General features: G+C 38.6%; 1 protein-coding gene across 5 annotated transcripts in view; it reads left to right on the top strand.

Annotated features, from left to right (window-relative positions):
• The window catches only part of gng2 (guanine nucleotide binding protein (G protein), gamma 2), a 45,365-nt gene extending 26,154 nt beyond the window's left edge, over positions 1-19,211 (top strand). For 4 of the 5 annotated variants that reach the window (XM_012968240.3, XM_018096220.2, XM_031890365.1 and 1 more), the window contains 2 exons: positions 11,997-12,103; positions 17,949-19,211. In XM_012968240.3, the coding sequence (XP_012823694.1) occupies positions 11,997-12,103; positions 17,949-18,077 (236 nt within the window). In that variant the 3' untranslated portion in view covers positions 18,078-19,211. The remainder of the gene's footprint in view (positions 1-11,996; positions 12,104-17,948) is intronic. The other variant, NM_001005038.1, reaches the window with a different exon arrangement.
• Positions 19,212-25,595: the final 6,384 nt, after the last annotated feature.

The following is a 25,595-nucleotide window of genomic DNA, read 5'->3' as shown; positions in this document are numbered from 1 at the left end:
AGACAAGTGCATTTTATTAACCTAAGCAAGTGTTGTCTTCCTTAAGGGCTCTGGCACACAGGGAGATTAGTCGCCCGCGGCAAAACTCCCTGTTCGCGGGCGACTAATCTCCCCGAGTTGCCTTCCCCTGCCATCCCACCGGCGAACATGTAAGTCGCCGGCGGGATGGCACACGCGGCGGCGTGATTTCGCGCAAATCGCCCGCTGCGTCTGCCATCCCACCGGCGACTTACATTGTCGCCGATGGGATGGCAGGGGAAGGCAACTCGGGGAGATTATTTGCCCGCGAACAGGGAGTTTTGCCGCAGGCGACTAATCTCCCCGTGTGCCAGAGCCCTAAAATAGCATCTCCTTCAGATCAATGGTCCCAATTTAAGCATGTTCCTATAGAACTATTCCAGATATCCAGAAGTTAATGAGTAATACCTCAGGCAAGTTAAAAGCACCTCTATCTAAGCCAAGCACTTTAAAACCTTTCAGTCTGCCTAACCTCTTCTTCTGCAATAAAAACAGCAAGTGGACAATGTTGGTCCAACTGAATTATAGGCATAAGTGTTCCTAATAATTTGCTCAGCATATGCAGCAGAGCAACCAATATTAGAGTGCTTGTGCTCTAGTATTATAGAAGACTATATTTTACCTTTGAAAAGACATATTTAGACAAATTTAAATCCAACAGTATAGACTGAATACACACAAGATTTAGAATCTTAGTTCAGTTTTAGCCAGGCAGTAGTTTTCTATCTTCTCAGATTGGAAAAGTGATTTAATTCCAATATTCAAAAAAGGGTATATACAGCAGTGATCTACAACCAGTAGCTCATGTGCAACATATTGCTCACCACACTTTTTAATGTTGCTCCCAATGACCTCAAAGTAGGTCCCCATTTTTACAATTCTGGCTTGGAGTTTTGGAAGCACCGAGACACAGTTTTAATGTTCCTTTTATATGCTAATGTATTTCCAAATTGTTTAAAAGAACACAACATACAAGCTATTTTATCACTGCAAAAACTCAGCAATTTTAAAACACTATAAAGATGTCTGCCTTGGGAACAAACCAAAGAACTACTAGCTAGAAAACTAAGCACTACCCTATTGGCCATCCAAGCCTGTCACTGCCAACATGAATGAGGATACTGTTCAAGTTTGAGTCTAAATCTACAACTAAACCTATGTCATTGTGGCTTTTTATTTATTTATTTTAATTACAAACATTCCTTATACCTAAAGTTTAAACAAAAGACAAAAAATGTACTGTACAATAAGGTTCTAATAGCTTAGCTGGACTTCACACTAGTGAAACAACTATGCACTGGGCTCTATTTTTACAGCATATGACTTACAGTTATGACTATTATATGTGAAATAGGACATTGTAAAATACAATTTTTGCCGACTCCAACTTCAGGTACCCAAAATTGCTTCTGACTCCACAGCTCTGGTATTGACGACATCTGTGTGTTGAAAGCAGTGGTTTTGTGTACAACCTGTGTAGGGGATCAGGACAAACCAGCAATTTAATTGGCAGATGGTATTTGATTTAGGTTAATGTAAGGTTATGCATGTAGAACTGAATAATCATGATATTTATACCTTTAGTTTATCTAAATTAAGTGAATTCTTATTTTTTTCTTGGAGGAGAAGCTCCACACCCACACATATATATAGTAAACAGAGAGGAGCATGCCATGCACAAAAGGCAACTGCCCTCGGTGCAGTCAAAAATAAAAATGTAGAGGAAGTCCTACAGCTGAGAGTGTTGTCAGAATGTGGCATGTCGTTTGAGCTCATGTCATTTCTAATCTGTCAAGGTGTCAGAAGCATCTGTGCATACTACAATCATGTGATTGGTCTATCATATAGGAGCAACATATACCGTGGCTGTATTTTGTTACTCAATGTAGTGCCATTGTCCTCAAAACTTATATATTACACAAATACTTTTTTCAAGTAAGATAAAACCTGGTAGGATCACAGCCAATACAACATCCCTAGCACAGGAAATGTTTTCTGATTTCTACACATAAAGGAATCAAGTCCATCAGCATAAGAAGCATGAATCTAAATTTCTTAAAAACAAAGTATAAGAAGCATGAATCTTAATTTTTTAAAAGCAATTAATCTTCATATTCCCTGCTGAGTGTAAAATGGAAAATAAAATGTTCAAATACGCAGGAGAAAGCTCTAACATCTTGTTGCAACCCAGAAGAATCAGTAAAGCATGAATGATCCCAGAGGAAATCTTATTCATGTAACTGGATAATGAGTCAGAATTCTGCAAGTCCCATCTGTTGGCACAGAACCATCGCCAATTATAATCTTTCATATAAGAACGCCAAAAGCTAGAATACTTTGAGGGTAATATCACCAAGGTTACTCCAGGTCTAGTAAAAAAACACCTATCCATCAGGAGGTAGCACCTTATGGCCACTTGAATAAAAGCAAACACCTTAATGGCTGCTGTCGGTTGCTAGATCTAATTCAAGGTTTACATCTTTTATTACCCCATTCTCTGCTAACTTGTGTCACTATTCCCTATAGAGCGAGTGTGCCAGGTCCTGTTTGCACTCATAAGTTTAATGGACACTATGATTAAAATATAAACAGATATCCTTGCCTAAAAGCAATGAGTGATGTATCTCATACCTGCACTATATTGTCACCAGATAGCAGGAGTAGCAGTACCACTAATTTGATAGCTGCAAAGCATGCCTCGGTTGAGGAAAGCAATAAGACAGCTTTTAAATATATCTATGAATGCAGAAAATATATTCTGTGCACATAATAAACTACTGTCATGCATTACTGTCTAAGGAAACTATGCTTCTGCATAGAATATATTTTCTTTCCAGTTTGCACATAATTGCAACAACCTGCAACTGAAAAAATCAGATATACTGATGGTACTGCAGTCAGGGACCTATGGCAGATAGGGGCCCTGAGAAATGTGATATGTGGACCACGAAAGGGTTGGGGTTTATGGAAGGGATGGGTGGAGTTGTTGGCAAAATTGTGGAATTGTGGTGTGGTTGGGGAAGATCAGGGGCATGGCTGTTATATATGAGGGTTTTTTTCATTGGGGCCCCTATTTTACTTGTTGGCAGGGCCTTCCTTCCAATTTAATTCATGAAGGCAAAATTGCCTATTTTTTACTTTAGTTCTGCATTTACCAGTAACTGCCATCTACCTCTGTCCAACTGAAAAATGCCACGAGTAATAATGGAAAGGAGTTAATAAAAACATTATACCACTATAGGCTGTTTCCAGTGCCCCACACAGTGTACTAAGTGCAAAAAAGGCTGGAATTTTTTTATGATGCAAAGAAAACCCATTTTGTGCATCAGTCTATAGTTCTAGTAACACAGTCTCCTGCAATTGCAAACGTAATGCACACAAAAATCAGACAAGTGCATTTTATTAACCTAAGCAAGTGTTGTCTTCCTTAAAATAGCATCTCCTTCAGATCAATGGTCCCAATTTAAGCATGTTCCTGTAGAACTATTCCAGATATCCAGAAGTTAATGAGTAATACCTCAGGCAAGTTAAAAGCACCTCTATCTAAGCCAAGCACTTTAAAACCTTTCAGTCTGCCTAACCTCTTCTTCTGCAATAAAAACAGCAAGTGGACAATGTTGGTCCAACTGAATTATAGGAATAAGTGTTCCTAATAATTTGCTCAGCATATGCAACAGAGCAACCAATATTAGAGTGCTTGTGCTCTAGTATTATAGAAGACTATTTTTTACCTTTGAAAAGACATATTTAGACAAATTTAAATCCAACAGTATAGACTGAATACACACAAGATTCAGAATCTTAGTTCAGTTTTAGCCAGGCAGTAGTTTTCTATCTTCTCAGATTGGAAAAGTGATTTAATTCCAATATTCAAAAAAGGGTATATACAGCAGTGATCTACAACCAGTAGCTCATGTGCAACATATTGCTCACCACACTTTTTAATGTTGCTCCCAGTGACCTCAAAGTAGGTCCCCATTTTTACAATTCTGGCTTGGAGTTTTGGAAGCACCGAGACACAGTTTTAATGTTCCTTTTATATGCTAATGTATTTCCAAATTGTTTAAAAGAACACAACATACAAGCTATTTTATCACTGCAAAAACTCAGCAATTTTAAAACACTATAAAGATGTCTGCCTTGGGAACAAACCAAAGAACTACTAGCTAGAAAACTAAGCACTACCCTATTGGCCATCCAAGCCTGTCACTGCCAACATGAATGAGATAATAAGAAGCATGAATCTAAATTTCTTAAAAAAAAAGTATAAGAAGCATGAATCTTAATTTTTTAAAAGCAATTAATCTTCATATTCCCTGCTGAGTGTAAAATGGAAAATAAAATGTTTGAATACGCAGGAGAAAGCTCTAACATCTTGTTGCAACCCAGAAGAATCAGTAAAGCATGAATGATCCCAGAGGAAATCTTATTCATGTAACTGGATAATGAGTCAGAATTTTGCAAGTCCCATCTGTTGGCACAGAACCATCGCCAATTATAATCTTTCATATAAGAACGCCAAAAGCTAGAATACTTTGAGGGTAATATAACCAAGGTTACTCCAGGTCTAGTAAAAAAACACCTATCCATCAGGAGGTAGCACCTTATGGCCACTTGAATAAAAGCAAACACCTTAATGACTGCTGTCGGTTGCTAGATCTAATTCAAGGTTTACATCTTTTATTACCCCATTCTCTGCTAACTTGTGTCACTATTCCCTATAGAGCGAGTGTGCCAGGTCCTGTTTGCACTCATAAGTTTAATGGACACTATGATTAAAATATAAATAGATATCCTTGCCTAGAAGCAATGAGTGATGTATCTCATACCTGCACTATATTGTCACCAGATAGCAGGAGTAGCAGTACCACTAATTTGATAGCTGCAGAGCATGCCTCGGTTGAGGAAAGCAATAAGACAGCTTTTAAATATATCTATGAATGCAGAAAATATATTCTGTGCACATAATAAACTACTGTCATGCATTACTGTCTAAGGAAACTATGCTTCTGCATAGAATATATTTTCCTTCCAGTTTGCACATAATTGCTAGAACAACTAGTATATAAACTGAGTTCTATGTGTGCCTTACTAGCAAATTTTGTGTGACTTATAAAATCATCTCAAATTGTGCATTTCTCACAGCGGAACAAGAGCCTGAGAGCTGTTTTGTAAGAAATTAGTACATCTACACTGACTGCTTTTTGGCCACTTTTGATGTCTGTATGGGTGGGGGCGTGTGGCGGCTCTCCAACTCAGATATTGTTACTCATCTGTCTCCTTTCATAATTAGTGGTTCAGTCTTCAACTGCTCAGTAAATGTGTGAAGGGGGCACCACATATATACAAGCTTGTGATTCTCTTTGCTTGCTACAGATGATCAGCCTGTTGTTGATCTACAACTCCAAAAGTCTAGAAGGAAAGTCTTATTCACTTGGGGTGCTGATAGGAAAAAATGCACTGGCCTGGGGAAAAAAGTAGCGCTACACCACCATCTGGCTTAATTTTTCCCTGCATTACTTCATAGACTTAAGGGATCATTTACAACCGCAAGAGCACCGGTTTGCACTAGGAGGTGATTGATTTTGGCACCTCCTAGTAAATAAAGCTTTCCTTTTTCTTGTAACTGTATGCTCAAGTTTGCTTAGTTAAATTAACTTACCTGCCCCAAGATAGACATAAAAATATTGAAACAAAAAAAAACAGCTTGCCTACACTAGAGCTGTTCATCTGGATTATAAAACGTTAGTAGTATTTACTAGTTTACCTGTCACTTCTGTCCTGGACAGAAGTGCAGGAGTATTAAGTGGTGCAAAGTTATCAAAGGCGGGCTGTAAATACAGTGCTCTAGTGACCCTTGTACCTGCTAGTACTCCCTAACTTGAGCACTTGAATGATGTGCAAGCTAAGGAGTGGGTGAGGACAAGAGAGAGAATGCCTACATGTCGCCCACAGCCAGCCCCTCATAGATACAGAGCTGCCGAACACAGGCACCCCTACCATTTGTATCTTTTCTTCTTTTAAAAAAAGAAAATATTATCAGTATAGCTACTGCACAACTGGAGAAGAACTGGGGCCCAGAAGTAATTCAGGAGGGTAAACTGTATGATTAGGGAGGCTTCCAACAGAAGGCATACCTTTGGTGAACATATAATTATATATTAAAAGATAGCAGTTGGTCTCTTTTTGGGAAGGTTCTAAATCTTCCTTATTCCTTGTATGTGCACAGGATTCTTAACAGAAACCTTGTGCCCTAGAATAATGGATGGTTATTGTGTTTTCGGATGGATTCTGGAGGACTGTCATACCCAGGGTTGGCATCTTTCTTTGCACAGTCTGGCCATGGGTGTTGGAGCAGTTGACAAGGTTGGGGACAAAGCAACAATATTTAGGGGTGTGCTGTAATGACCCAGACAGACAGTTTTGAACCGGACAGCTAGTGTGAAAGTCTGTTCATCTGCTTATCTATGTGCATTTAAAGGGAATTAGGTAGATAACTGTATGGGTTAGGGTAATGTCCCATGGAGAGATTAGTCACCGCAATAGATATTTGTTACCACAAATGACTAATTTCTTCAAAATGTCTTTTCACTGGCAACAAAGGGAATCGCTGCAAAGTTTCCTACTGCAGGTAAACGTCACACAACATCGGAAAACCAAAGTGAAACATAGGCCTTTCCAATGGCGATTCCTTTTGTTGCCGGTGGAAAGGCATTTCAGAGAGATTAGTCCCCACAGTAGCAGAGATCTACCAGGGGCGACTTATCTCTCCGTGGGACATTACCCTGACTGTCATTAGTAAGAGCATGAGATATTGCTGGTTTGGCATGTGCAGGCTGAGTTAATTTGCAGATACATCGTTGGCGAGCATAGTCTCTGTCTGCTGAAGTGTTACTGATTTATTATCCACACATTAATGTAGAAAGGTACACACACACTGCAAGGGTAATTCATCACAAATAATCTCAAATGTGTTTATACTTTCTGCTAAGAGTTCCTGTAAGCAGCTGTAGTCTGATTCTAATGATCAGCAATGACTTTAACATTGTTTTAATGTTTTTGTCTTTTAATGACTTTGATCCCCACAGCCATTAAATCTAACTTGCTGGGCAGCGTTTGCCTATGAATGTTACTGCAGTTTCTAGGAAATATAAGTGTTTAAGCAGAATGCTTTTTATTTTAAAGCCATTAATAGCCATCTGAAAACCTCTTTATTTTAGCATTTTAAGACAAATTGGGTCTACCATTAGTTGTTTGCCTTCCTCTGAGATAGCTAGGAGTTAACGCTTTCAATACAAGAGGATTCGGGAGCTTTTCATACTTTTATTGCCTACATTTAGTTTTTTTTTCCGGACAACCTAAGCTTTCAAAATATGGTAGAATGTGTGGCATGTAGGGGCCCCAAAATAAAATCTGAACCACAAAATCTGATCAAAATCTCCTGTGTAGTTTAGCCATAACAGTTAGCAATGGGTAAGTTTTGTTTAGTTGTAGAGGTATAGCATCTGTAATCCAGAAACCCGTTATCCAGTAGCTCTGAGGTAATCTCCCATAGACTCCATTTTAATTAAATACATCAAATTTTTGAAAATGATTTCCTTTCTCTGTAATAATAAAACAGTGCCTTGTACTTGATCCCAACTAAGATATAATTAATCCTTATTAGAGGCAAAACAATCTTTTTGGGTTTAATTAATGTTTATATGATATTTTAGTAGACTTAAGGCATGGAGATCCGAATTGCAGAAAGATTATCCCGAAAACCCCAGGTCCCGAGCATTCTGGATAACAGGTCCCATACCTGTATTTAATTTTTAAAATATATTTTAGTAGCATCTAACCCAAGCTCCATTTAGCACCGTAACAGTGTCTGTGGTTTTGGCTAAATATTACCTGCGGTGGGCAGGGGCATCAGTAGACGTGCTGGGGATTCTGGGAGCTGTAATTTATAGTACAATGGGTGGTCATTTTTCCTGTTTGACCTATTGCATATTGCAGTAACGGAAAGGTCCTGATCTCAAGCTTTGATACATTAAATTAAAATTCTCTTATTTCTTGAAGACTTTTTGGACTTACCTTATTTTCTGACAAAAGCCAACTTGCCATATTTTTTAGTTAGTTGACTCACTAAATGGGAAAAAAGGAAAGCACATAAATTAAATCCTGGTCCGTAAAGTGATCTTTGGCCATTCATTTTTTGTAATCGCAGCTATAAAAAGAAATTATAACATTTACAGCCACTGAAATTGGAGCTATAACCTTCAAAAGAAAAAAGAAATAGTTCTGCACAAAACTATACAGGTATAGGACCCATTATCCAGAATGCTCGGGACCAAGGCTATTCCAGATAAGGGGTCTTTCCGTAATTTGGATCTCCATAGTCTACTAAAAAATCAATAAAACATTGATTAAACTTAATAGGATGGTTTTACACCCAAAAAGGATTAATTATATCTTAGTTGGGATCAATTACACAGTACTGTTTTATTACTACAGAGAAAAAGCAAACCAGTTTTAAAATTCGGAACCATTTGATTAAAATGGATTCTATGGAAGACGGGCTTTCCGTAATTCAGAGCTTTCTGGATAACGGGTTTCCGGATAACCGATCCCATACCTGAATTTAGAAATAGTTCTACATACATATAGTATGTGGGTTCTAATCATTCATCAGATAAAGGGCCAGATTCAATTTGATGAGAAAACGTATGTCATCATGGTTCTTCACCAGAAAACTCAATTGAAGTCTATGGGAAAATCTGGAATTGAATGAGATCTTTTCTCATCAAATACTCATTTTTAAAATGAGTATTTTTAAAGGAAGAGGCCCCAGTATCAAAACCTAATTGGCTTTTCTGGCTGATGGTATTTTATGTTGTTTTCATTTATTGTACAAAAGCATTGAATGGGTTTTTCAAATATACCAACATCTATGCCTCAGTATTTTCCTCTTTGCTATTTCAGCCATTTTCTTTGTTAATGCCAAGTATAATGGGATGGATAAACCATACAGAAAAGCTTAAGTTGTACTTGGATAAAACTTACTTGATGTCATGCACACATAATATATAATGGCAGCATCATGTTGAAAGAAGAGCATGCTCCAGTAATTCATGCAGAGTGTGCATGTGCAGAAGGTCTATACTAGGAATGTCCAACCTGTCACCTTCCAGCTGTTACTGACTTACTATTTCCAGCAACCCCTGACAGCCTTCACATGGGACATAAAGCTCAGCTCTAGCTGACAAGGCAAACTATGTATGTATGTATGTATACATGTAATATTTTATTTATGAAGTGCTACTTGTAGAGTAGAGCAATACATTAATAGAACAAACAGTGGTTAGTACTTATTAAATACAAAATACAATTAATTGCATCAAAGATTAAGTGCTAAGGGGGTGATAAAAAGTCTTACTTTTGCCCACATTTAGTAACTCATAGCAACCAATCAGATGTTTGTTTGCAAGCACGCGGGTTTGCTGATATAAGTATTGTAAATCCTCTATCATGGCTCAGTGAGATCTTCTAGTGAGTACCATGATTAAGGCTGAAATGTTGACCTAGTAAATAAGTGCTTATTGCAGAATTCTATTAAATATTTAATCATTACAGGGGAAAATTCCTAAGAAAACCCAGTGGCAGAGCACAGCACTGATTATATTCTTCTCCATTCTAAACTAATTGTATGACTCCCTGTTGTTTCACTCTCTGTGATGATCTAATGCATTGATCTCTTGCTCACAATGGCAAGTCTGCCTCTGGCATCTGGCATTTAGTAGGGGGCTGGGCAGCAGCAGGCAGAATGGAACTGTGAAGATGAAGGAATACATTGTATGATAGATGTTTTTTTTCATTGCAAATCATCTTATGGCAAACAGATGACAATTTTCATAAATTATAATGAAATATTTGTTTAATTGAGTGGTCAGGTTTCCTTTGTGAGGTTTATTGAGGTTTAACTGCTGTTTAATTGCACCATGTTGGCATAGTTGTTACCATAATCATACAGCTGTTTAGAGCTGTATGGTAAATCAAAAAATGTAAAAACCAGAAGGCCTCTTAAGGATGGTTTGTGCTGTTATACTGCATCTCAGACTCATTTAGGGGCCTACAGCTGACTGTCTATAAGTTCTATGCCTTCTGGGGACAGGGACAGCTGCTTTCCCCATGGCTAGTAGAAGTGCTAAGTCCCAGTTGGCTAGTGGGCTAGGAAGAGCAATACAAAGAGAGCAGTCAAGCCTAGGAAATGTCAAGGGTTGGAGTCAAGCTGAGTTCTGGCCAAAGATCGATGGAGACACATAGTACAGGGCGGGGGGTCAATAATTAGGTAATGATGGGCACCTAAATAACAGGACATAGGAACTTTTGAAACCATTGAGTTTATAAAGGTTAGATTCACTATGGATGGAAATCACCTGAGCAATATTCTTCTGCATGAATTTGCACTGATTACTTTAAGATAACTTTCTTTTCAAACAAATAGTGGCAATGTTTCCTACATGGCTAAAAAGCCCTAGGTTGATATACTCCATATTGCCCCATGTACCATTGCCTTTAGCCAATAACATGGATACATATAAAGACATTCCATTAGTCATCTTACATCTAGCTATTATTGTATTCTATGTTCATCCTTGGTCAAACCCTAGATAGGATTCAAGCTGAGCTTCCACAATTATGTTCACCCCAGATCTCTCCTTACATGGCCTTTAGGGCAGGTCACCTCATCCACTACTTTTGAGCTTCTGTAGGAGAAACGGCAACCCATAAGTGTAGAAACTGCTGATATAGATGGCGAGCTTGGTAGATAGTAATCTGGAAAGATGGTGAGCTGGGTAGATGGCAAGCTTGATAGATGGGAGCTAAATGCCTACATCCTGATCCACAACTAAGACTCTTTGATAAATAAATCCTCAAAAACAAATTTGAGATGGACTATTCTTTGTCATTTCCACTGTGATGAATATAAGGAATCAAAGATAAATATCTGACAAAGAAGATTATATATAGAACTGATTATGCATACAACTGACAACTGACCTGCGAAGGATCAATGCCCTGTGGTCTGAATAATATTGCTGTGGAGTACGAGGGCAGATAGATTACTCTTGCTATAATGTGCTATTGACGTCTTGCCATAAATCTGCTTAAAAGGAAACTATCATGATTCAGTTTTTATTACAGTCCATTTTATATTTACACTCAGATGTAAGCAGCACAATGTGATTGCTTCATAATGTGCTGCATTACATATATTTGTTTACTGCCTTGTTGTTGTTCTCAAATTTTTGCTTGTATATAAAAATGTTATTGTACCTCTCCAATAAAGTTGTTGGATATTTTAAGGTTCCCAGATTTATAGACACCTATACCTGCACTGCTACCTTTTCAGGTCCCGCCCCCATATAATATAAAACATATAAGATAATAAATATGGTTGCATGTTATACTTTGCAGCTGCTGTTACCAATGCTGTTACTGTCAGCTGTTACTGGCAAAAGCGCCATTCTTCATCAGAATTGGGGGGTAGGTGAGCCAAATAATAGGATCATTCTTGCTGCAAGTAGGGACTTTGTACAGGGACACTTCTTCCTGGGGACCTAGGTCCTAAAATGGGGTAAGTCCCTGGAAAACGAGGATGTGAACCCTATGTACCGTAGGTGTTATCAACATCATAAGGCTAGGTCCATTTGTAACATTTGATACAGAGCACCTTCCTCATCATCCTGAGATATTCCCATTAATCACAATCCATCTAATAAAATCACTTATATCATATATTATTAACATATTAACTTATTTCACAACCTTGATCTATGTTTAAGAAAGGAACCATTAACGGACCAGTTCAGGTTATTAAAATCATTGCAATCATATGCTGTTTGTTTGTGGCACATCTTGCACTATGGTATGTGCTGGTTATGTTAATGATGCACTAGATTAACTAATGAACTTTGCAATTTTGTTTCTTTCAGCAAATCCCCTTAGAGTTCTAATGGCCAGCAATAACACAGCCAGTATAGCTCAAGCCAGAAAGCTGGTGGAACAGCTAAAAATGGAAGCCAATATTGACAGAATAAAGGTAACAAATTCCAGTGTTTAGAATTCTAATGTACTAATGTTAATATTTTAATGGTAGCTACTTCTCTATGAAAAGCTGGGCAGAAATATTAATAGACACATATACAGGTATAGGATCCAATATCTGGAAACCCATTATCCAGAAAGCTCTGAATTATAGAAAGGCCATCTCCCATAGACTCCATTTAATTTAAATAATTAAATTTAAAAAAAAAGATTCCCTTTTTCTCTGTTATAATAAATCAGTACCTTGTATATGATCCTAACTGAGATATATTTAAACCTTAATGGAGGCAAAACAACCCTATTGAATTTAATTAATGATTTTTTAGCAGACTTAAGGTCTGGAGATCCAAATTACAGAAATATCCCTTCTCTGGAAAACCCCAGGCCCGAGCATTCTGGATAACAGGTCCCATACCTGTATTTACATTTATCTTGTTCTAAAAAAATTTCATGAATGAGTGTATTTCTTTTTGATGATTTTTCAGACTATTTACTCTTTTCTTTATGATGATATTGCTATTATGGATGGAGTATAGATTGTGTCTACTCAACCCTGTCCTTGGTGGAGATTGTACAGCGCTGCGTACCCTTGTGGCGCTTTATAAATAAAGTTATACATACATATACATACATGTCTCTGCCTGCTAGGTAGTTCTGCTCCCCTGTACCACAATTGGCACCTTTTCTTAACTGTGTGCTAGGTCTGTGCCTAGTTTCCAATATATTGAAACCTTAATTTTATGCTCCCTCCTCTTATGCTTTCCCAGATTGTACACCATTTTTTGCAATCCCCTTCAATTCTAATTTCAGTGGGTATATTTTCTGTATTTTACACAGTGTTTTTCTGCATTTAACAGCATTTTTAGTAAAAGAATACTGTCATAATTTTTATGATATTCTTTTTGTTTCTAAATTACACTGTTTGCATAGCAAATAATTCACCATTTAAAATTTTATTCTTGAACCAACAAATTTTTTTTTTTTTAGTTATAATATTGGTGTGTAGGCAGCCATTTTAGTGCATTGTGTCTGAGTCTGAGCTTTCAGAAAGAGACAGTGCTACACATTAGAACCGCTTTCAGGTTACCTATTGTTTCTCCTACTCCCATGTAACTGGAGGAGTCCCAAGCCAGACTTGGATTTCTTACTATTGAGCACTATTCTGATATTTACTGGGTGCTGGGTGCACTGGCAAGCCCCTAATAATGAGCTGCTTAAAAGCTGCTGCTTAGACAAGGGTGGGGTTTGTATGTTTAATGGTAGATAGGGAGCTTTGAACAAATTGCCCTGTTTATAAAGGAAGGGGGATCAGTAAGATCAGTAAACACAGACCAACTTGCTTTATAATGGCGAAAAATATGGATGTTTTTAATTAAAACAATAGGCAGGATGTAATTTCAACACAAGTACCTTTAGCAAATGTCTTTTTAGGTGTTTACTGTCCATTTTACTATACCCATTCAGCTTTTGAACACTTAATTGTGGATGTATCCCTTTAGGGTCTGTGGTGGAAAGTGTGCAGATCTTGAAAATACATTGAAATATGCAGCAAAATGATTGCTCTGTAGACATAGTAGTCCAATCCCACAACTGTACTACTTCTTAGTGAGAAATAAATGGAGAATGCAATAGCAGTGTATAAATAAATTCATTGATTTTGCTTTATTGGGACAGTCACAATGACGCCTAATGAGCATTACACATATAATACTCCCACACAATATGATAAGGAAGAAAATGAGTGCATTGTCAGTAAGAGGTCTTCCACCTATGGCTTCTGGAATAACGGAGATACGTACATCAAACAGTGAAAGACAGGAACTATTTATCATATAAAGCAATGCAGATGCGAATTTAGTCCTTAGCTCTGCAGCATTCATTGCACAGCAACACACCCCCACTGCCATCATGCTAGCAGCTATTAATGTAATTAGGCAGCTGCTTAACTCTTGGGGCTGTGTTAGATAGGCTGGCACAAACCAATTCTTTGCAGGAGTAAGATAAAGATATAGGTGTCTTTTCTAGTTTGTATGGCCTTTGTTTCCTGAAAGGCAGCTATGGTGATCTATTGTTAGCCATTGAATATACTTTCAATAACTGTAATTTTGCTTGGTTCAAGCATGCGCTAACCATGCATTTTCTAAATCTTATTCAAAGTAAGCCCTGGATATCATAATGAATACTTAGAGAAGGGCAGGGAATGTATCAGAATTCAAATCACTAAAAGAGCAGGATTATTTGGCTAAAGCTGGCCATACACGCACCGATACTATCGTACGAAACCTCGTTTCGTACGATATTCGGTGCGTGTATGGCATGTCGGCAAGTCGACCGATATCGCAGGAAGCTGCTGATATCGGACAACTCGCCGATCGGCCAGGTTAGAAAATTTTGATCGGGCGCCATAGAAGGCGCCTGACCAAAATCTGCCGTCAGGGCTGAATCGGCAGAAGGAGGTAGAAATCCTATTGTTTCTACCTCCTTATCTGCTGTTTCAGCCCTGACGGTGTGTGGCGGATCTGACGATGTTTTGTCTGACCGATCGCCACGTGTATGGCCAGCTTAAGCTGATATCAAAATTATTTGATCCAGCTACAAGGCCTGCACTTGTTTCATTCTATCTGGGTGCAAATGACAGGGAGAAGGAGACCAGTGGGAACAAAGTCAAAACTGGGTGACTCTGACATGTCTGAAGTATGTTTTACTGAGCATGTGTAGGAACATTTAAACCTTAAATAAAACTGGGGTAAATTTTAATTTAAAATAGCTGGCACCTATTGGAGAACTCAGATTTGTGGATTTTTGGTATTTTTTTGGAAGATTTAAAATTCTTCATTTTGCTGACACGGATTCTGTATTTGTTGAACTATTCAACTATGCAAGGCCAACATAACTATGGACAAACGCTGCCTCTGTTTTCAGGGTTAATCATACATTTTACATAAAAGATGAAGGAAAAAATGTGGCATGTTTAATTCATCCTGTACCAGTGACATACAGCATATGTCAGCTTTTGCCATTCTCCAGGTATGCCCAACAGGCTGTGCATATCCTTGCTCTTGTCAATAAGACATGGAGAGTATTTATGAATTATTAGACTATTTTAAACAAGCAATTTCTAATCTTATAGTTACATAGTTACATAGGGTTGAAAAAAGACCATTGTCCATCAAGTTCAACCCATCCGAGTAAACCCAGCACACAACCTATACTAACCAATCTATACACTCACATACATAAACTATATATATACAACCAGTAATACTAACTGTAGATATTAGTATCACAATAGCCTTGGATATTCTGCTTGTTCAAAAACTCATCCAGGCCCCTCTTAAAGGCATTAACAGAATCTGCCATTACCACATCACTAGGAAGGGCATTCCACAACCTCACTGCCCTCACCGTGAAAAACCACCTACGCTGCTTCAAATGGAAGCTCCGTTCCTCTAATCTATAGGGGTGACCTCTGATTGTTTTTATGGGAAAAAAGAACATCCCCCAACTGCCTATAATCCCCTCTAATGTACTTGTACAGAGTAATCATGTCCCCTCGCAAGCGCCTCTTTTCCAGAGAAAACAACCCCAACCTCGACAGTCTAACCTCATAGTTTAAATCTTCCATCCCCTTAACCAGTTTAGTTGCACGTCTCTGCACTTTCTCCAGCTCATTAATATCCTTCTTAAGGACTGGAGCCCAAAACTGCACTGCATACTCAAGGTGAGGCCTTACCAGGGACCTATAAAGAGGCAAAATTATGTTCTCATCCCTTGAGTCAATGCCCTTTTTTATACAAGACAGCACTTTATTTGCTGTAGTAGCCACAGAATGACACTGCCTGGAATTAGACAACTTGTGATCTACAAAAACCCCTAGATCCTTCTCCATTAAGGATGCCCCCAAAACATCTACTTCAGTAGATAGTTCGCGTTTATATTATTTCTACCAAAGTGCATAACTTTGCACTTGTCAACATATACACTGTGAAATATGTACATTTTAAGAGGTTGCAGGAGGGAAACTCATATTGTATATATTCTATATTAAACCAGGATAATGCTACATACTGGACACTCGAAAATACTGACCGAGAATCAGCCCCTATGTTGGCATCAGCCTTTCCCTGTTCCTGCACCTAGAAGCATTGCATCAGCCAGGAAGAAGGCTGCCAGCGTAGGGGATAATTCTAGTCCTGGCTTTTTCTGCTGGGGCGAGATCAGCCCATGTGGCATCAGCCTAAAGTGAAACTGATAACACCCATTTACATGTAGAACAAAGACCTCACAGAAATCTTTTAGTGCTCCCATATGATTGACTGCAAATCGTTTTACAGGCAGTCACTAAGAATTACCTTTCCAGTGTAGAGAGGCAGTAAAGCAAAAATGATCAAAGACTACAATAATATTAAATTCAGTTTATTACTTTGCAGTCAGATTGAAGTATAAAATATGCCTCATACAAAACACAAAGAAATGAGGTTTACATAGGGCATATGCCTTCTCACCTCACATTTAAGTATGTCTAATTTAAAAGGGGTTAAAAACAAATCAAATGAGTAATATAAGATCACCAAATTACCCTTTTCATCTCTCACTTGGCTCTTTAAATCAACTGAAAACTTCTTAGAACAGCAAAATCTGACTCATAAAAACTTATGAGCACAATCCTTTTTAGCCCTCCCTCACCTGCTTGTCCTACACAGACTTATATAGGCCACCAACTCAACCCCTTTAGACCAAGTGTGCATGGGGGTTCTCCCAACTAGCTCCTGAAAATCAGGGAGATATCTATCAGACAGGTAAGAAAATACCATTGGGCCAGGATTATATCAGAGAGTTGTTGGGCCCTCTCCCAACACGTCTGCATAGTCCTACATTATAATCCGCCAAACATGAATAGCCAAATCATGCATTTGGTGAAGTATTGCTCTGCTTAGAATTGACCAGAGAAATGTCAGATGACTTTTCATTGACTTTATTTTCTGCCAACAGTGTTAGTTCAGCCAAAATTTACCAGAGAATTAGGCCCTATGAGCTTTGTGCCTATATAGATACAAATTTTATTATTTAGGAAAGCCCGCTCAGGGAAAAACAAGATATTTTTACCCAAAACCCTGCGTGAGTTCCTTAACTCATGAGGGTTTTCTCTTTATGATTGCTTGAGCCAAAAAGGTTCAAACAATCGTAAATTCTACCCTTAAATGAACAAAACTGTTTAAAAAACGACTGTATAAAAACGATTATAGCTAGTTCACTAGCTGTCCCAAAACATACTGTGCTATGCCCCCCCCCCCCCCCCCAAATACACTGAATTTATATACAGATCTTGGAGAGGGGCTACACTACATTAGTGTAGTTGCCCAGAGCCACATGTCAGATCTTTGATTTTATTTTCTCTACCTACGTAGCTTGTAATGATTACTTGCTATTGGTGCAGTTTAGCACCTACAGTATGTTAGAAATTCACCAGTGGTATCGCTCCTCCATGTAACCCTGATTTATGGCTTGCCACATTTCTTATGTAATCACAGGTGTATTCCCCTGATCCTCTCCCCATTGTATATTCATGGAAATTGGCTGGCTTGGCATTTGTGGCCTTTAAACCAGAGAAATGTCTCCCCTTTGGTCTCAGCCTTAAATCTCATGGTGTATGGCAAACTGTACTCATGGCACACACATTGGATTAATAGGAGGGATAAAGAGAGACAGGCTATTGTGTCATCACAAGAAGGGGTTCTGTGTTATTATCCCAGCTACCATTGTACTCTATCGGTTTTTGATTTAAGTGCATTTTAAAATCTGAAAGGTTATTTGAACTGTTTATCACTTTGTCTTTTAAGGTATCGAAAGCAGCAGCTGACTTGATGGCTTACTGTGAAGCTCACGCCAAGGAAGACCCACTTCTTACCCCAGTGCCTGCATCAGAAAATCCATTTAGAGAGAAGAAGTTTTTCTGTGCCATCCTGTAGAACGGAAGCTACCTTTTGTGCGATCAGGCTCCCCGAAAACTGATGTAGAATTTGGAACATCAATGGACCCATGCAGTCTGCAGATTTATTAGAGAATTCATTTATAAAGATAAGCCTGGGAGCTGCATTTGCACACATGTCCAAAGAAATGTGTCACCATGGAGGTTAAAGACCATGAAATACATCATGATAATACATACTAGAGAAGGGAGATTATGTACAGTAAAAGCTATGTCATTTTTAAGTTCTAAAACTGTTTCCCTTTTTTTTTTCCTTTTGTTTTTGAGACAAACCGTTTCTGATGCATATATTTAAGGATTTTGGGCATAATATTTAATTTAAATGAAATTGTCATTTCTAGCTGCAGGATATATTTGCCATGGTGTTCTTATTATTGTGCATTGTTACATTAGGGTAGCACAAGGATAATCTTCTCAGCAGGAAGTGTAGAACTATAACCAACACTCGCAGTGTGTAATAGGGAGCTAGCCAGAACTCAGAACCAGTTTACTCTGCTAAGGTTATTTGTATTCTAGGAAAGCATTGACCACAATGTTTTTAATTGTTCTGTTTGTTTTTTTTAGTCTAATGGGAAGGCATGTCATGTGCTGTACTTTTGATACCTATTTTTGTGATTTTTTGGAAGGCATTGTTTGTGCATGAAAAATAAAACAATATGATTTCAGTCTAGGCCCTTTTGGAAAAGGCCCTGTTCACACTGGAGACTTTATCCCTGTAATGAACTGCACTCACCATGTCTGTAAGTTGTGTGGTGGAAAAAAATGCATTCTTGCATAACTGCCCGCAACAAATTGCAACCTACAAAGTAACCCGTGTGGTCAGGTCTTATAGCTGCAAAGGTCAAGCACTAAAATTAAACTAAAAAATATAGCAGCATGTTAGGTTTCCTATTCACCGCTTAGGTGGCTTTGCCAACTGGGCCTACCAACTGTGTGAAACTACAAAAACTAGAACTTGAATATCTGTGCTACATGAAGGCATTGTCACACGATTATGTGATTTAAGAATGTGATTTTGTGCGGGTGACAAAAGCACCCTGTGTGCTGTCACCCTTAAGCTAGAAAATACTGCACTTAGTGGGTGTCTGGGATGTAAGAGGACTTTTCTGCAATCTTTTCAAGCCACCTTCTATGAACCAATATTTGACATTTTTTTAAAAAAAAAACAGTAACCTCCTAAAGTAATTCTCCTATGCTTAATTCATATTCCTTTTTGCTGCATTTTTTCTATCTTTTTAGTAGCACTTTATATTTCCACAAGTAACAGTGAAAACATTCAAGGAGATACAGGCTCTATTTATAGTGATCCAGTCAAAGTGGATCAGGATTAATTATGAAGCAGCATTTTTAATTCATTAGCAAATGTTACTCTGCATTACCTAGCACATAGCACAGTATTCTGTGTGTTTTAGATGTTCTTTATACTGTTATAGTGTGCTTGTACCAAAATTTACACTGGCAGACCGCTATAATAAGGCTTTTTTGTGGTTGGCACCAGATAAATTTACCTGGGGACCATGTTTAAGTATAGGAGTTATTACCTGTCTCCTTTTAGTGAATTTTGACTATTGTGGAAGAGACTGGGGGTGCATGGGGCCCATTCTAAATCAAAGCCCATAGGCTAACAACGATTGCTAACAACTACTCCACAGCTTTTCCTTTTTAACTCATGTATGGCATTAAATGCTGTCATGGGCATCTGTGCCAAGGCCAAAATGATAATCTAAAGAGTTCCGTGATCAGTGTGTTCTCCACTGCTGCAGTACATTCCCTAGAGTTCCCATGATCTGAGATGCAGGGGAGCACAAAATACCATAGGCATTTTTTGTTGAAAAAATAAGTTCACTGTTCACGCCATCCATAGACACAGTGGTGTTTTCAAAAGTAGGATGGAACAGTATAGTTACCTGTGGGAAGGAATGCGCCAGCCTTAGCCTGTTAAAACTACTCAGGGTCAACAAAAGTGTGTAAGGTTTCACAGAGTTGTTAGAGAAAAATTAATTTTAAAGTTGCACAAATTTTCCTTCATTGCTTATTTGCATTCAGGTATTTGTGTTGGGGCTGTAATATATATCAGCATATATATATCAGCAAAAATACCATCTACTGGTCAAAAGTACACCATTTTTATGTGAAGCAGGGCGTGCACTTACCCAACTGGTTTTGTGCTGTAGTGAAATTGGACAAATCAGGGTATTTTAGTCAATATCAATACATTTTCTGTTTCCACATTTTTACGATGTACCTGTAACATTATGCTTCACCATTACCATGACCTTTACTAATGTCTTCTGCCTAGGATAGACAGCCTGCATCCCTCTTGTTGCATTACAACATTCTGCACCTCTACAGAATCCATGCCAAAGTTGAAGTTGGGGGGGGTGCAATTCAGAAGTCACTGGAGGGATGCCAGTGAGACCCCTCTGTTTTTTACTGGTTTAATTGCAGTTGAATGACATGAAATTCCTCAAACAGGTCTGGAAATGGAATCTACCAGTTTGTGGTAGTTAAAGCTCCTTGCATTTCAGATATTAGATTCCTTGAAAAGCAGGGATTTGTAGTTTGGAGTTAATGTGTTTCCGGAATGTGTGAGATATGGCAGTGTCCTGAAATAATGTATGAGACCAGCCTGACGCACATGTTTATATAACAAATATGCGTTCCATTTCTAACCCATGCCCAAATGCAGCAAGACAATTACTGATACTAGCAGGAAAGCCTATTTGTATACTTTTTGCTTTGAAATTTACACTGAAATTGAACTTCTATGTCCAGGTACTCTCATTGTGCTCACAGTAAATGCATTACATGGCGCCTCTGCGCCTGATATACCACATCCACTTTGCAGCCATTTTGCCTTAGTGAAGTTCTGAGGCTGACATTGAAGTCAAGCTTTAGGAATAAATATTGCACAAAATATACATTGCCATACAATAACATAACATACCATGTTCATCAATACTGGTGCTGGTTTACTGGCAAGTGACACTAACATTGGCATTGGAGTAGAAATGCAGAAGCAAACCCAATGATGATTTGAATTTAAATGAATGCTAAAATTACATTTTAAGAATAGTAAAACATTTGGCAGCATGTACTCCAGGGGCTTAACTGTAAACAGAAAGATCCCTTCTGGCTGACTCAGAGAAGGCCAGTGAACCTCCCGACTGCAAATTACAAGTGGCATTTATCATGTTTCCAGGATAAAAATCAGTGTAGCATCTGAGCCACCATGGAAATGTGTTTGTAAAAGTCACTAAAGGAAATGCTCCCAGAACTTGCCAGAACATTGCTTGTGGCCTTGTCCTCTGGTATCAGCCATTCTTCATTATATGACTTCTAAAAGGCTAACATTAGCCACACCCATAGTGAGATGGAATATGGTCAGTTTGGTTGCTTCATGTTTACTGATCAGTTATGAAACTAAATAGGATCATTAGCTTACTATTCTGATGGCAGTCAGTGTCACATCATTATTACTTGTGAAAATCTTGTTACCTGATGACCTATTTGTGCTTTTGGGGCAAGGTGCTGCACAAGAACACTTGTGATTATCCAGGCGATGAGTCCAATAAATTCATCAGTGCCCATGTGTATCTTCTTGCATATCTACCAGCCCATTTGTACTTAGATTTAAAAGGAACTCTCTTATGCCTATAAAAAATGGCCTCATCTATAGTCCAATACTTGTTGCAGATATACAGGTATTTTCTTCTGATACTCTCCTAAAACCTTTATATTTACAATAAATCTGTGACTGTTACTGAGTGTCTAAATCACTTTGCAATGGTAAGGAAGCCCCAAAAACTCTTTATTATATAGACTTAAGCCCAAGGTAGATATGACCAACCACAGGTGTATCAATAGCTAATTACACACACCTCCTCGGCAACAAGGCAAGAGTGAATACAATGTCTGAGAGACCCCCTGTAATTGCAGGACCACTGGGGTATCCATCTAAAGCAAAACTGAAACTTTTGTTTGTAAGCTGGGTGCTGGGATTTGCACCTTAAAGGAAAACTATACCCCCAGAATGAATATTTAACCAACAGATTCTTATGTTAAGTGGCCTACTAAAGAATCTCATCAAACTGGAATATCTATATCAGTAAATATTGCCCTTTTCCCCCTTTTCCTTTGAGCCGCCATTTAGTGATGGGCTGTGTGCTCCCTCAGAGATCACCTGACAGGAAATAATGCAGCTCTAACTGTAACAGGAAGAAGTATGGAAGTAAAAGACTTAGTCAATTAATTGGCTAATGTGGCATAGCATGTATGTGTGCCCTTGGTTTGTTTGTGTGGCCCTTAGTACTTAAAATGCCAATTTTTGTTATTTAGTATTACCCAATGCCGCATACTATTAAAAAAGTGTATTTTTATGAAAACAGTTTATGTAGATTAAGCAGGGTTTTGCATAAGAGCTGTTTTATGTGATTTATTTTTATAGAGACCTTCATTGTTCAGGGGGTATACTTTTCCTTTAACAGCTACAAGACCACAGTTTAGACAATTAAAATATCTAATGGTTAGTTAACATTCCAAAACACCCTGGCAGATTAATTTGATGAGAATCCCTAGGGGCAGATTCATCAGTAAGAGTTTGAATCCCGAAATGGGTAAAATTTGGATTAGATACGATAATTTCTGGTGATTGGAAATGTCACGAATATGCTTACAAAAAAATCATAATAGTCACGATAATATCGTATTGGATCTGAAAGTCACACAATTTTCGTATCTGAACGATCGTAAACTGCGGGAAAACCTTACTGACTTTAGAAGCCTCCCATAGGACTCAATGGCACTCTGCAGCTCCAAGGAAAGTCACCAAACTGAAGCTTTAATGAATTCGAAACCTTTGTACTCGGCCTGACAAATACGACTGTCGCACAAATTGTCGCAAAGTACGAAAAAGTCATGCAAATTAACTAAAAAGTCCCAAAAAATACGCACAGTATGAAAACAGAAAAAATACGATTTGATAAATGTGCCCCCTATAGTCTGAGTAAAGATTTAAAAAAATGCGTTACAATAAATCTTTACATGTATTAATATAAAATGGCTCTTAATTAGATCACCCCATACTTCTGTGAACAATGCTAATTAGCTGCAGCAATCACAGACAATAGGGGTTGAAAAGAAAACACACTGCTTTACATACTGGTACCCAAAGGAATAAAACGGGGATGCATACCCTTAGGAACTCCAGCTGTCCCTGGAAATTATCTTTAATAGTTTGTTACTGACCACCCGTAGCCAGCTGAGGTTGATAAGATTTGAGGGTCAGCTATTGCCTAGGTAACAATGTGGACTCTCCTGTATCTGTGACGTAAAAGATCCTCTTCTATATGCTGTTTGGCGATATAAACACTTGTAAAGAGGTTTTATGGAATCATTTTGATTCTGCCCTTTACTGCTGGGGTTACTGCAAGGCATTGAAACAGAAAATAACATCAGTCATATGAATGCTTTCTATAAAGGGTATATCCCTGGGGAAGACATTCCTTACTAAGACACAAGGGGCTTGTAAAAGGCTTTCAGCGTTTGTTTGCAACTGCTCAGTACTTGAATCTAGATCATGCTGTCATTTTGTGGGTTTGTTTCGGAGAGATGAGACAGCAAACCTTTGTCAGTTTGAGAGACCTGAATGTTATTTACGTTTTAATCCCAAGTGAAACACTGTAGTTGTTTTCAATAAACTTTTGGACTAACTTCATCAGTGTGGCCTGATGTGTCTGTCAGTGAAAGGTGGTTGTTGGTTATGTGACTTAGAATTAACAAAATGATTCTGTGAGCAAATATTTATGCTTTATTGGTGGGGGTGGAAACATTTCCTACCAACAACTACTTGCAGTGTTGGAAGAAGAAGTAACACCTGCTGATACTAAGGGGCACTTACATAAAAAATGGAGCATTTGGGGATTTGTAAGCTTAATCTCATACAATTTTGTGCACTGTCGCTTTATTTTAATCTCAATTTTCCTCAAATATGACGGCATATTAGAAAGATCTAAAATTAGTTAATCTCAATAACATTTGATCTAAGAAATTATAGTTGAATGTTCAGTCATTTCATTGACTCCCAGCACTCCATGCAGTCTTTACTCATTTGAGGAGTCAGGTGACCTTTAAAAAAAAATAACTGAGCTTTGGATAAATACAAACCTTGGATATCTAATTCTACATTTATTACAAAGGTGTGTCAGTAGATCATAGATATTTTGGAGAGTAGTAGTCAGCACCAAGCCTTGTGATTAGTTAGAAGTAGTGCAGGTTCCCCAATGGCCACTTTCCATCGGCATATCCTGGTACAGAAGAACAGGAACAGCACCTCTTGTCTTTGTAGATTAAAATGCCTTTATTGCAAAGTTTTTTGGGGCAAACAACAACAGCAGCCTGTTGTTGTTGTTTGCTCCAAAAAACTTTGCAATAAAGGCATTTTAATCTACAAAGACAAGAGGTGCTGTTCCTGTTCTTCTGTACCAGTAGATCATAGATAACCAGAAGAAACTGTAGAACATTTTGAGTGTGATAAATCATGAACTCACACTCAGGGCCAGACTGTATCCATAACTCACACTCAGGGCCAGACTGTATCCATAACTCACACTCAGGACCAGACTGTATCCATAACTCACACTCAGGACCAGACTGTATCAATAACTCACACTCAGGGCCAGACTGTATCCATAACTCACACTCAGGACCAGACTGTATCCATAACTCACACTCAGGGCCAGACTGTATCCATAACTCACACTCAGGACCAGACTGTATCCATAACTCACACTCAGGACCAGACTGTATCCATAACTCACACTCAGGACCAGACTGTATCCATAACTCACACTCAGGACCAGACTGTATCCATAACTCACACTCAGGACCAGACTGTATCCATAACTCACACTCAGGACCAGACTGTATCCATAACTCACACTCAGGACCAGACTGTATCCATAACTCACACTCGGGGCCAGACTGTATCCATAACTCACACTCGGGGCCAGACTGTATCCATAACTCACACTCGGGGCCAGACTGTATCCATAACTCACACTCGGGGCCAGACTGTATCCAAAACTCACACTCGGGGCCAGACTGTATCCATAACTCACACTCGGGGCCAGACTGTATCCATAACTCACACTCGGGGCCAGACTGTATCCATAACTCACACTCGGGGCCAGACTGTATCCATAACTCACACTCGGGGCCAGACTGTATCCATAACTCACACTCGGGGCCAGACTGTATCCATAACTCACACTCGGGGCCAGACTGTATCCATAACTCACACTCGGGGCCAGACTGTATCCATAACTCACACTCAGGACCAGACTGTATCCATAACTCACACTCAGGACCAGACTGTATCCATAACTCACACTCAGGGCCAGACTGTATCCATAACTCACACTCAGGGCCAGACTGTATCCATAACTCACACTCAGGACCAGACTGTATCCATAACTCACACTCAGGACCAGACTGTATC

This window comes from Xenopus tropicalis, chromosome 8, assembly GCF_000004195.4.
Source record: "Xenopus tropicalis strain Nigerian chromosome 8, UCB_Xtro_10.0, whole genome shotgun sequence".
Taxonomy (NCBI): Eukaryota; Metazoa; Chordata; class Amphibia; order Anura; family Pipidae; genus Xenopus; species Xenopus tropicalis.
Note: the sequence above shows the minus strand (reverse complement) of the source record. Positions and strands in the feature narration are given on the sequence as shown.